The sequence below is a fragment of the Camarhynchus parvulus genome, chromosome 6 (genome assembly GCF_901933205.1).
Source record: "Camarhynchus parvulus chromosome 6, STF_HiC, whole genome shotgun sequence".
NCBI lineage: Eukaryota > Metazoa > Chordata > Aves > Passeriformes > Thraupidae > Camarhynchus > Camarhynchus parvulus.
This window is the reverse complement of record NC_044576.1, coordinates 14,976,969-14,990,351: the sequence shown is the minus strand read 5'-3', so window position 1 is coordinate 14,990,351 and position 13,383 is coordinate 14,976,969. Positions and strand designations below refer to the sequence as shown.

The following is a 13,383-nucleotide window of genomic DNA, read 5'->3' as shown; positions in this document are numbered from 1 at the left end:
GAGTTCCAGTTATTGTCACACTCTGCCACAATAGCTGCCTCACAAAACTGACTTGAGCAAGCAGCGACAACCCAGAAGAAAGCTCAACATCAGTTAAAAATAGAGGTTTCAGGCATAAGGCATAATTACCTGCAATGTCTGCTTCAGGATCTATTTTGAACAGAGGACTTGTGCTGAACCACGTGGTAGAAATTAATTTCACAGTGTGAAAGCTTGTTGAACAGCTCCCCAAATTAACAGTTGCAATCCACTTAGGGAAACAGTACTAAGAATTTCACAGAGGCCACTTGTAAGTTGTGCACAAAAATTGGCTTATGGAGAAAAGCCACTTCTCAGCATTTTGTGATGCTCCTCCAGGCACTGTGGCTACTCCTAAGATGAAAACCAGCTCTTTTTCATCCTTTTACTCAGTTTATAGCAAGCCTATTTACAGAGTTTTATCTACATAAATGAGTCCAGGCACCCTTAAATATAGCAGGAGTCTCTAAAAACCTTGCCAACTCTCTTCTAGTAATAAATTTACATTTACTTCTCAGAAGATGATTTAGGAGTTTCTTGCATATGATCTAATCAGTTGATTTACTGACTGCACTTCTTTATTCTGTAAATGAATGCAGATCAGTGCTTGCTTGGATTATTTGAACATCTGAAGCCCCAAGTGAACACCCAAGTAACCCTGGGTATACCCTGGTGTGACCCTAACAATCCTACAGCAAAACTTAGATTTCATTGTTCTCTATTGCAGCTGAATTAACACCTTACCAGAGTGTGGAGAAAAGCTACAAACCCCTTATTGTAATCAGGTTTCTTCTTCCTGACATGCTGAAAGGAGTGCAACTGTATCTGCTTTAACCAAACAGCCTACAGCTGGTCTGAGGTGCAATCTTCTAAAAAAATCACAAACAGCCAATATTAAATGGCTGAATACATCATAATTGGGGAAAGGAACCAGATATCTTTTAACTTAACCGGCCTGGGGCAAAAGGCACACAGCAAGCAACAAATTACTCACAAAAGAACAGAAACTTTTTTTTTCTTTGTAACAAGTAAGAATTTTTGATGGGCTAAGGAGAGAGAGAGAGAAAGTACTGCTACAGATTCTTTAGGAATACAACTTGTCACAGGCCTATACAGAGAAGGAGCTCCATACTACAAAATGTGACACAGGAGATAGCAATGGCAATGAGATTAAAGGAGTCTTCTCATATTTCCTGCAGATAGTACAATCATGCCTAATTAATTGATGCTGGGTCACATGAGCCTTTATTTTCCTTTTTGTTCAAAACATCTATGAAAGAAGCTTTTAGGAGATCTCATCCCCAGGCAAGAAGAAGCTTCTCTCTTCATTCTGTTCCCTGTCTGCTGCGAATGGAACTTTTAAAAATCCACAAAATAGTGTCACCCAATTAGAGAAAAATAAAAACTCCTTAAGGGTTTTAGGGAAAGGAAGAAAGAAAGAAAGGAAGAAAGGAAGAAAGACAGAAAGACAGAAATATTATTGCAGAACCCTTCAAGTCTGAGGCCTACCTAAAGTTCCCACACAAACTTTTAAACTTATTACTTTTAGTTAGCATGCATTTATTCTTTAATTTCAGCAGATGTATCTACTTCAACTGCAGCCAACTAGAAAACCAAAGTAAATTAAAAATAATTACAATTTTAAAAAGTCAAGCTCATATTACACAGAGTCCTGCAAAGGAACAGGAGTAGATGATCTCATCCGTCTAAAAACACATAAAAAGGTAAGGAATTGCTACTCTCGACAGAGGCTTTGCATCTAAATTCACAACATCTCCCTCTGGACAGTTTTTCTGAGTGTCTCATACTTGGAATCACAGTTTATATTCAAAGCAGAACTCAGTGACACTGCAAACCCTGCACTTGCTATGGGCCACCTAGGATTTCCTTTTCTTCAGCTGTTAACTGAAGTGGATCCAGCAGCTCCAGCCCTTGACACAGAGAAGAATGAGTAGAGCAAGCTTTTTCCTCCTCAGTACTAGCTCAGGGATTAAGTAGATGTACAGATCACACACCATTAAGGAGAACCCTTCTCTCTGGCATTTCATGTACTCAAAATCTTACCCATAAGAGATTTTCTCACCCAAGCACTTCTGCAGCTTCGAAGTGACAACATTCGCAGACTAAAAATTATCTAAAACTTCTATTTATAAAAAAGTAATAAAACCCCTGACTATTCCAGAATCATCAATTAAGTGAAATAAAGATGAGCCGTGTAAATAGAACAAAAACAGTTCACACCAGCAGAAGGCCCAAGAAAATGTTTAGCTCTGTACAGGCCTTTGGAAGTCCTGTCATTGTGCCATAGCTCCTCAAACAGTTATTTCAGAATCAACCTCAGAAAACAGTATAGCATTTTAAAGTCCTGTAATAGCACAACTGTGGGACCGATGAATGGATAAAATTACTCTATCCCTTTACGGCAAAACTATGAGAAATTCAGAAAAAAGAAATTGTTGTAGTCACAAGTAATGCTGACATATTGGCACAGGTCTACCTGAAAGCAAGAACGAAGAAAAACAGTTTGGATGTTGGTGAAGGCTGGCCCTAATTGTAGCAGAGTTTCACATAATTGTTTTTTTTTAACATCACCATACAGGAGGTTAAAAATGCTGCCTTGAGCTCACAGAAGAATGTATGCATGAATGTGCTGGGATGATCATTTCACAGAGGTTTTCATTCCAATTACAAGTTCATTGTAAAAACATCCAGAATAAAAGTATTGGTATCCACCATTAGTAAATGGCCAGATGAAATCAATACACTTCCATCATCACATAATCCACATAGCAGACTTCCACTTGAAAGCAGCTGTAGTCAGGTGCAATAAAAATCTGACTCATGCATTCAATGACTACTCTTTTAAAAGAGAAAGAAAATTACAAAGAGGGTAAAGAAAACAAAGATCCCATAAACCAAAAGCACTTACAAATAGAGGTTTTCCACCCAAATGAAAATGAACCCAGATAAGACTGCGTCACCTAGGTGTGCTGAGCCAAGACACTAATCTTCCAAAAAGCATGGATTTACATGTTGAGATTTGAATTTTCAGTAAATGCACTACGTAATGCACTTGGGTGGGAGCCACACTACCAGCTATTAAATTTAAAAGGATGAAAACCACTTCTGAGACTCCAAGAAGGAAAACTAATAGCCAGACACTTCAGACCCATTTTTGATGAGTCAAAGTAATGCAATATCCAAATAGCTCCTGTCCCTAATCTCACCAGTATTACTTCCCTGTCCCTGCCTCAAGTTTGAAGGAAACATTCCTACCTAATAAGAGCTCTTCACTCCTGGTTTATGATGGGAAAGCTAATATACCAGCTAGAATTTCTCACAAGAAATTTGCTAATAAAATATCATGAGACAATTATGGAAGCTGACTTCTGTTTTGTGCCAGACTACAATACCATGAGCTCCTCTCCAAACAAATAATTTCCTATTTCACACTGGTCACCAGCTCAGGGAAAGTAACCACCATTACACCATGATGAACTGAAATCATGTTTCCTCCCCTCCTACTCGACCCCAAAATGGTTAAAATATTCTCCAGTTCACTCACACAAAACAAAACCAAGGAAGGGATGGGAACATTGAGGACTTACCTGAAAAATTCCGAGACACAAGCATCGTCGTGAGGATTGCACCCTGTGGGGAAGACAAAGCAGTGATTACACAAAGTGCCACTTGAGAAAGGGGCTGGGCTGACCCATGGAGGACATAATGCATCAGTTACCAACGCAGAGGCACCCACTGGTACCCTGAAGAACCCCAGTGTATCCAGGATTCTCACGTGTGCCTCTTAGGCCAAATACAGGACCACTCACAGTCCTGCCTTTCTAGAGCAGCAGCTAGATGCCAGGCAGGATAGCCTAGGAAATCTGAAATGGCACTAAGAATTAAACATATAGCTACTTCCTAGACTTCACATAGCAGAGAGCTGCTTTGTGCATAGGCAGAGGCTTTGCCCCAGCTGCAGGCAACTGGTAACACTAGTACTGGAAGGTGCAGAACTAAAAGTCCCAGAACTACCTGCTCTATTTCAACTCACTGGCAGAAACTAGAAGGGGTGAATATGTAGCAGAGGAGGCATGGGAAACTTAGAGCTTGGAGAAAGAAACTACCCAGCTCCTCAGTACACTACTTCAGTGCCCTGTACTGGAGAGTCACATAAGGTACTTCTCTAAAACTGTGCTACTCATGAAAAAAAGTATTGCTGCTAGGAAGGCACTAACCTCAAATTCAGAGAACTAAAATCAAACCTAAAATGAATTAAGATGTACTTACCTTTAGCTTCCTTCTAGCATTGAACTTTCTCAAGCATTCCACAGTCTCCTGCCTGTGCATCATTGATGCGACAGTGGATCGTTGCTGAAAAACAGGAACAGCAGAAGGTCAAGAACATACCCACACCAAATCAGCCAGGGAAGTTCATTCCACTTGCAGACAACCAACACATTCAGGCTGACATGGCCAAGCCTCTCACCACTGCACGGATGCAAAGCACTGCAACTGGTTCATAACCTGAGAACTTCCAGCAAGATACATTAAATCAAGATGGACTATGACAGGACTGCACACAAGAAATTCATGACTGAAGTAAAGGTGAGAACCAGTGCTCCCTGCCTTTCAGGCACACACAGGATTTAAGACAGTAAGAGCAAAGATCACGTATTTCTATTGTATCAATGGAAAAAAATGAGCATAATCTCTATGCAGTGATGCACATCTGTCATCCACAGCAGACTGGGATGCCATCAACTGCTAAAAGACAACTTCCCAGAAGTGCTGCAGCCATTAAGACCACAAGAGGAAACCAGAGACTGTTAGTGCCAAGCATTTAGAGCACATGAGGAAGCCAGTGACTAATGCCAAAGTAGCTGTTGCTCTTGCATAGAACCCCAAGCCTGAATTCCCTTTACGAGGACAGTGGGTGAATTTCTAACCTGGCAGGTAAGTGTGAACAAAATCTCCACTAACTTTCTCTTGCTTGGAAAAAATTCTGCAATACCCAAAAGAACTGTAACCTGTGCGTATATTCAGCTAGTTTCATGGGAAGTGTCTGCTTTGATCCTATAGTCAAAGCTGGTCACCTACTGCAGTACACATGGCAGTGTGTGGGGAGAATGTAGCCAAAGTGTCCTCAAACAACAGGTCACTGTTCCTCCAGCCTCCTCAGGACAGACAGTGATGTCCAGTTGTTCACTGTGCACTTAGAAGAATCAGGACACATATTTCAGAAGTTCAGTGATGCTAAGACACTCAGTGTCTCAGATAAACTTTTAAACTTTTTTTGATTTCCTACAACATTTACTTTAGAGGAGCCATACATATCCAGAAAAAAACATGTTGTGCACACAGGGACTGCAAAGCAAAGGGAAACAACAGACTCAACAGGAGGCAGTTTCAGCGAGAGGCTGACATGGCTGGGAAGTGAAATCAGACTCTCCCTAGCTCAGAGAAGGAAAGTTGCCACAGGGAGCGGGCTATCATAATACAACTTTGGCTACAGGCATTGGGAGGAAAGTTTAATACGCAGGAACTTGATTATAAGCATGCAAGGAGAAAAAAAAATACACGCAGTCTCAGCTAGTGTGAAGTTTTGACTTCCAAGGAACTGCATCATCTTACAGCTGACACTCCTGTTAGACAGATGTTTACATAATTAACTTTAAATTGCTATCTGTTGATTTGTGGTATAAGGACACCACCACCACAGCTTTTCAAGAACAAATGGGCAAAGGAGCACACTAGATCCATCCCAGAAGTATGCTGTGGTATTACCAGAGCATCTGGTAAGACTTAGGTCAAACTATTTCATCCTGCAGAGATAAAAGTGCATCACTGCTGCCCTCCCCTACACCCACACCCAGCTGTGTTCTGGGATTTCCTTGCCAACTTTGCAAAAGATGAAAAATACTTATGTGTGAGGTCTGGCAAGGCAGAAACTACATACATAGAACAGCAAAAGATTTTTTGCTGATTTCAAGTTTACAGCCAGTCAAGCTGCAGCATAGCAGAAATGTCCCAAATATTGCCAAGATGCTATGCCATAAACTAAAGCAGAGATGAAGAACAAAATGGTCCTAAAATTTTTGTCTGATGCCAAACTCAATTTGATATTTTAGGATGCTATGCATTGGAAAAGATGTGGGGAAAAAACAAGAAACTGTGGACACTGACAAAATTCTAAAAGAATAAGGGATTTTTTTTTTTACTACTGTGGCAATAAAAGCACCAGAGCGTGACAAAGTTGGCTTGTTGAAGGTCACTATCCAAAAAAAAAAAAACTGAAATATTTGCAATTGTAGGCTGGAATGTGGTGGTTTTGCCACCACAGAAATACACTGGGTCCTTCAAGTCTTCCTGGCATGTCCATTCAAGGCAAACCTGTAACAAGGAGAACACTTACACAAACCCATGGGTGTTTGAGAGCCTGGTCAGCTGTGATGCGCTTCGCTGGGTTTATCGTCAGCATCTGGTTAATCAAATTCTTGGCTTCAGGAGTCACAGTGTCCCACTCAGGTGATGGGAACTAAAAAGAGGAAGAAGGAACAGATGATGAACTGAATAGAAATATCTTCTACTAGCAGAAGAGATTCTTCCCTGCTACACAGCTAAATTCCAGCCTTTGCCCTTTTGATGGCAGGGCTAACACATTTGCAAAACCCACCAGTTTTTGTGAAAACTCATACTGAACAAAAATCATCCAGAATCCAACAAATGAATGGTACCAGACAGCAGGACACACCTGTACCATTCACCAGATATAAGCAAGAAGATTAAGAGTTTAAAAACCTTTTAGGAATCACTCATACCTTTGAACTTCTTTCACACTCAACAGTTAAAAAAGTAAAGTCACAGATCTTTTTAACCAAGTTCTTACAAGAAAAACACAGGCACTATCTTTTTTACCCCACCTGTCTTTCTACAGCATGCTAAAAGCTCTAATAGCTTATGAAAAATCACAAACAGTTAACTACAGCAAAACTGCATGAAAGCAAAACCCACTAACAGGGAACATCCCACCAGGTACACTTTTCCCACCATAAAACACAGTATCCTGGAACAATACCAGTCACTTGGGTGTAGCAACCCACCAGCAAGTTGTTAGCAACAACCTACCATACCAATACTTGGGGGGCAAGAGAGATGTAACAGTGGATGAGAATACAGAAGCATGCAAACAAAGAAAAGAATTTTAAGTGTTTCATCTGCTGATCATCCATGAGGGGTAACTGCTTTCTGCTATAATTCCAGCAATGATAAAGATGAGATATTTACACCATCCTGTAAAGGCTTGAATGTGGTATGGACGACAGCATGCTGAAATTAAATGATATGAATCTACTGTACAAATACAGGTGATCTTCAGAACACAAATATGCTGTTGGGGTGAAGCTCCCTGTTTTTAAGTGGAAGACAAAAATTGATTTATCCTGAAAACATTTCCTTACAGTACTAGAATTTAGAAAAAGGTGTTCATTCCATCTTTTTTTCTCATCCTTTTTCTCAGTTGGGTCATAACAATACACCTGCTGTATTAGATTTGCATATAATCTCATTTCTGCATTTGCAGGCATCACTAAGGCATTATACAATTTGTTCTGCAAACATTGCATGAGGATGCTCAAAAATCATGATACTGAAGTTTCAAGCAAGGACACTTATCCCACACCTGAACTCTGAAGTATTCATGGTGATGTCTTGCAAAACCCCTACCCAACAGCACAAAGTACAAAAAAAAAAATAAAAAATCACTGTTTTCACTGTTGCCACTTCCTGTCTGGTCAAGGGAGAACAGACTGGTCATGTGCCTACAGGCCCCTTGGCGCTGGGTAAGGACACCAGGGACAGGTGCATCAGTAAAATGCAGCAGTTTTCTATCAGGCAAAATGAGGGAAGGATCTAGTGAAATTTGTTCACTAGAGATAAGAATTCAAAAACAATAGATAGGTAAGGAGGAATCAGGCACTTCACTCTTCATGACTTAAAGAAAGAGGTATTTAATCCCTGAAGTGTTTTGACAATCCCCATTGATATAATTAGTGCAAAAATGTTTCAAATAAGAACAACCAACACAAAAACTGGAGAGGCAGCAAGGCAAGAGAAGAACACAAGTCCATTTAAAGCTATCAAGTACAAAGACATCACTTTGCTTTCACTCAGGAAAGCCACAGAGCCAGGACATAGGCAAACCTTTGTTCTCACCAGTACAGCTGCTCTCACGGTCTGAAGCACAGAAGCTGGGAGGTAACTGGTAGAAAGAGTCCAGCAGAACCCTCACCTTATGGGGTTTTATTTTTGTTTAATTCAAACCACAAGACAGCCTACAAAAAGAACTCCCCAACTTCCTCTTGATATTCATGCCCACAGGCTTTGAACTAGGATTTCCAGGAGTTCCCTCTTCCCTCTCAAACCTCTCCTTACATAGAAGAATTTACGTCAAACCTTAAAGCTGTGGTACTCTAATTATATTTTATTCCACCTTTGTTTCCCTCAGTACTAACCTCCTTGCTATTCCTCTTTCAGGCACTTATTACACCTCAGTTTTGCTGTGCTCTGAGAAGCATTCTATGATCTGCTTGGCTTTTTACAAGAGCCTCCAACCCAATCCACCATGCTGATTCCCACCACAAAGCCACCCCTCCCAATGGCCCCCCACCATTCAGTCTTCTCACTGAGCTCCATGCTTCCCATGGACTACAGCACAGAGGAGTAAAAGACTATAACTGAAGCTAATATTCTACAGAATACATCCCCATACTTTTTATTAGGCTTTGACAAAGACAGGCTCCTTCATTCTATCTTCCCTCTACTCCACTAAAAATATCAGCATTAGAAGACACCATTTCCCACCTCTGCATTTCCCTAACAAGTGCCAATGTTCTAGTGCCCACTGTGATGCTTTCCCTTCATATCCCTCCAGCAGCCCCAGACAGCGGGGGCTGTGTCCCAGGCAGTGAAGACAGCGAGCTGTATGAGCACGTCAAACATCACTTGGCACAGAAGCTTGGCCTGCTGCAGGACACCAGGTAAGACAGTGCCATGTCTGGATGGCTTCTACACCCATGCAGGTACTCAGCAAGAAAGTGCCCTTACGTCATAGGCTCCGGCCTTGATCTGCTGATAGAGTTTGTGCTGATCTTCATCCCAAAAGGGAGGGTACCCCACTAGTAATATGTACAGAATCACTCCTGGGAGGGAGAGACACAGATACACTATGGTTAGGCTCATATGCCATTTATTCCTTCAGCCCCTCTTCCTTCCCTCCTGACAGTCCCCAAGGCAATGATTGCTCCATAGATTCATTTGCAATCATATTTAGCCTTCTGAGATAGCAAAGCACAGTACAAATCTGTCACCTGCTCACCCTGGCACCTCATGTTCAGCTCTTAACGCCGGTGTCAGGAGCTAGAACGAGCTGCATAGTGTCCTTCTACCCTCCTCTGGCTACCATGGCTGGTGAGCCACAACTCCCAGCTGCTCTCAGAGTAAGATGAAGCCGCATCTCCTAGGGTTCCTGGGCAGCAAGGGATGTTTTAGCAAGGACTCTGTTTTTAGATGCTTACTGTGCATGGTGTTGGGACAAAAATGACACTGACAAAGCTGACACTCCTGGCCTGCAGAGAACCATTTAGTCCATGTCAGGCAATACTGATATCACAAATTTTTAAACTTATCTGTCCCAGATACATTAACACTTACTTATTTTCTTTTTTAAAAATCATCCCTCTTCAGTATTTAATCTTCTACATAGTTAGTGTAATAGGAAATTGCTACAGTTATCTAAACAACTGACTCTGCAAAGCATAGACAGGTCCTATCTCCTGAGTCTCAAACATCTGATAGATGGCCCAAGGAAAAGATTAGGAGCCAGAATTAAGTGATATTCATTCCATCTACACAAGGTGCTTATCCTCAGTTGTGCCTTCATGTCTCCACCCAGTAAGAAGGAGCACTGTGCACCCTCCCAGCAACATGCTACAAGGAATCACTCTTTTACATGAAATGATGTTTAAGTGTAAAACATTTTGTCAAATCTTACCACATGCCCATATATCCACTGGTTTTCCATAAGGATCTTTTCTTAAGACTTCAGGGGAGAGGTAGCCTGGAGTACCAGCAAACCCTGCCAGAAAATGGATGACATGAAGTACTTACAGCACCCAAGCAGAAGAGAGCTTGCCATATCCCAAAATCCACTAGTGGTAACTAACAAATTCCAAAACCTGTCTCTCCCACCCTTCATCTCTTATTTGCTAGAGCTGTCTCTTGGAAAACCAGCAAAAAGAGGCAAGAAACCCCAAAATAAAACAGAAAATCAGATGGGATCCAGTGCCTGTGTATTGCAGGAAAAACAGACAAGAGGGATTGTGTCAACCAGCTGGGCATAAATTTGTATGCCAGGCCTTATATAATTGTTACATATAATGGCTTGGAGTTTGAAAACACAAGACACAAATGGGACACATCTGATTGCTGAGTGGTATGGGGAGACCAGGAAAAGAAGTAGTTTTTCCAGAATCTCTTTAGCATTGCAGAGTATCAGAGCTGATTTTAGCCTGAAAAGGTCTCATTTCTAATTATGTTTTAGCTAAACAAAGATAAAGTCAGATCCAAATGTGCCTGAGAAAGGCTAGGTCAAATGCATTTCTGTAAAGTGACCAAACAAAATTCCAGATGTCTACACTTCTGAGCAGTAGGAAAGTTCAGATCAGGGTCTAAACTTAGCAGCTGCATTCATCTCTGACACTAGTATCTACTGTAAACTGAGAAGAAAAATGGAGAAACACATAGCCATTTTTTCTGTCTTTCTTTATTAGTTTTTCCTCTATTGCACCTAGGCTTGAGCCTAAGACCCAGAGACTCTCATGCTTGGCAAAGAAACAGCCAAATACAGAGAAGTGTGCTGGAAGAGCTGAGACAAAGTACTCAGGAGGTGCAACCCCACCAGCCACCAGAAAGCAGGGGAGCAAAGCTGGGAAAGCTCAAACAGTCTTACCAAACCAGGCCTGCTGCTCTCCCTGGACTTCTATAGCCAGTCCGAAGTCAGCCAGTTTGACAGCAGCACCCTTACATTTACTCGCTAGTAGTAAATTCTCAGGCTGAGGAGAAGAAAGAAAAAAGAGAATGAAAGACTGACATCCTTGTTAAAACCTCTCAGCTAGTATTCACATCACTAAATTGCACCTGCTGACTGAATTTAGCATGCAGTACTAAACCTGTTCAGATGAAGACATAGCAACAGCAACAAATGGCCTTGACCCAGAGTGGCAGAAAATTGGTCAAGTCTAACACAAATCCTCTGGCTCCTCTGTGGGAGACAGAGCCTCTTCCAACCCAGCCCATACATCACATGCTGACACCAGAGGGCACTGGCAGTACAGTTTCTGCAGCACTTAAGCCAAAATTCTCTTCTGCCTTCCTCAGAGAGGATAACTGGGGGGAGGGGAAAGGGAAGCGGGGGAAGAAGGGAGGGACAATGCAGGAGATACAATCTGCAGTGATGTTTCTCCCCTTGAACATTAGACAGTCCCCAAGGCACTGAAAAAGTAAATATGATGCTAATAAGGGCTGCCAAACACACTGCTGTAATGTGGGAAGGCATCATCTGGCTAGGCAGTAGTTTTCATCCCTTACAGAAAAAGCCTCAGCCTCAAACTGGCATAAGCAGCACAGTAGTGAGTATTCTTGTAAGCAATTTTTTCATGCTACACATTTACAGCAGCATAAAATATTCTGTCTTGCTACTGCTGCCATCACCTACACAAGAAGCAACTATGTCACTTTTTCCATGCGCCAGGAAAGGGAGACAGACTTTTGACCCTCATATTTCCACCCTGAATGAATCTCACTCAAACTGTGTTCCAGCACAGGACTTCAGCAGAAGGCTTTACACCACTCCAAAAAGTGGACTGAGAATTGGGAGCTTCCTCTGAAGCACCAGAGCAGCTAGCTACATGGGACCCCTTGAAACCCCAAAGCCTTTAAGCTGATGGCTATTATGGCTTTGCAGGAAAATCAATTTGAAGACAGGCAGGTCAAACGGTGGTTTCTTATCCTAACCTCTTCTCATCTTTTATGCAATTTGTTATCAAGTAGATTTTTTAACTGAGCAGGATGGATACCTGGAAATCCAGAAACAGGAGCTTGTCTCAGTTTCAAAAATCTGATAAGGGTCTTTCTTGCAGCCTGCTCACTATTTTCACCCCATAGCAACTCTTTACCCCTGTTCTCCCTGATAGGCACAAGATGCTTTGCTCACTCATCTGTCCTGAAGTACTGGGCATGTGCCTACTTCTGCCTTGAATGAAAAGAGAAAAGTCTTCCTCAACACAGTCCTTGCCATAAGCAGCATGGAAGGAAGGACAGCTGGGTCTCCATACATTTGGATGCCACTGGCTTTTCACTATATGGCAAGAGAAAAGATTGTGGTAATTAAGCTACACTAATGAAAATTCACCACTATAAACAAGACCCTAAAGCAGAAGATCAATTAAATATTCTGAAAATCCCTCTCAACTCCAGATTGCACCTAGGCCTAGCTTGACTAAGAGCAACATTTAAGCACTTTGTACCTCTATTTTAGAAGCAAACACCTTAAGGCTAATGGTGCTTATCCATGTGCATGTTTGCCAACATATGGGCTGTCTCAGGTTTCACATACTTTTTGGTGAGGATGTGAATGCACTCCCTAATTTCTTACAGTCCCTATAGGCAGCTCAATATTTGACATTCTTTAATAGCATGTCAACCAAAAGACAGGCTTATGAGAGTGAGGTGCAAAAGACAAAACCTTACTTGAAGCAGGCTCTGCAGTTATTACATACTGACCCTGAAGGCCAAGCTTTTGGAGAGGAGCTAAATAGTAAATAAAAAGCATAGGAACTTTCATTGCTAAAAGGAATGGTTACTCCTCAGGCCTGGATAGTTTCAGACAATCAGAGCAAGCAACAGAAGAAACATATTAATTACAACAGGGAGTGTCTAGAAGCTGATAAATTCTGAACAAGTTCCTAGCTTTCCTACAAACAAAACTGTTAGAAGGAAACCAGATTATATTTGAACAACGAAAGCTTCTTCTGTACTGGAAAACACTATTGATTTTCATAGACTCCCTAATTTTGGGCACTAGTGCCTCTTGGATGCTGCTTTCTCAGGAGCTGGCATTGGGTCTAATCAGGAGCAGCCACAGTCCACAGTAGACCATTTGCATTTTCACAGTGTAGTGAAGCATAAGGTCAAAAGTGTTGCATGGGAGTTTGTCAGAAACACAAAGGGTTCTCCACGAGATCAAAACACCAGAGGAACCGCTACCGAAGTTGCAGTGTGCTTTTACCTTGCTCTCTGCAAAATATT

At 41.7% G+C, this 13,383-nt stretch overlaps 1 protein-coding gene across 9 annotated transcripts in view; it reads right to left on the bottom strand.

The window, feature by feature from the left end:
• CAMK2G (calcium/calmodulin dependent protein kinase II gamma) overlaps nucleotides 1–13,383 on the bottom strand; it is a 117,873-nt gene that overhangs the window by 32,800 nt on the left and 71,690 nt on the right. For all 9 annotated transcript variants that reach the window (XM_030950648.1, XM_030950651.1, XM_030950654.1 and 6 more), the window contains exons 7-12: nucleotides 11,027–11,129; nucleotides 10,070–10,153; nucleotides 9,124–9,218; nucleotides 6,434–6,556; nucleotides 4,309–4,392; nucleotides 3,627–3,669 (exon numbers count right to left, since the gene is read on the bottom strand). In XM_030950648.1, the coding sequence (XP_030806508.1) occupies nucleotides 3,627–3,669; nucleotides 4,309–4,392; nucleotides 6,434–6,556; nucleotides 9,124–9,218; nucleotides 10,070–10,153; nucleotides 11,027–11,129 (532 nt within the window). The remainder of the gene's footprint in view (nucleotides 1–3,626; nucleotides 3,670–4,308; nucleotides 4,393–6,433; nucleotides 6,557–9,123; nucleotides 9,219–10,069; nucleotides 10,154–11,026; nucleotides 11,130–13,383) is intronic.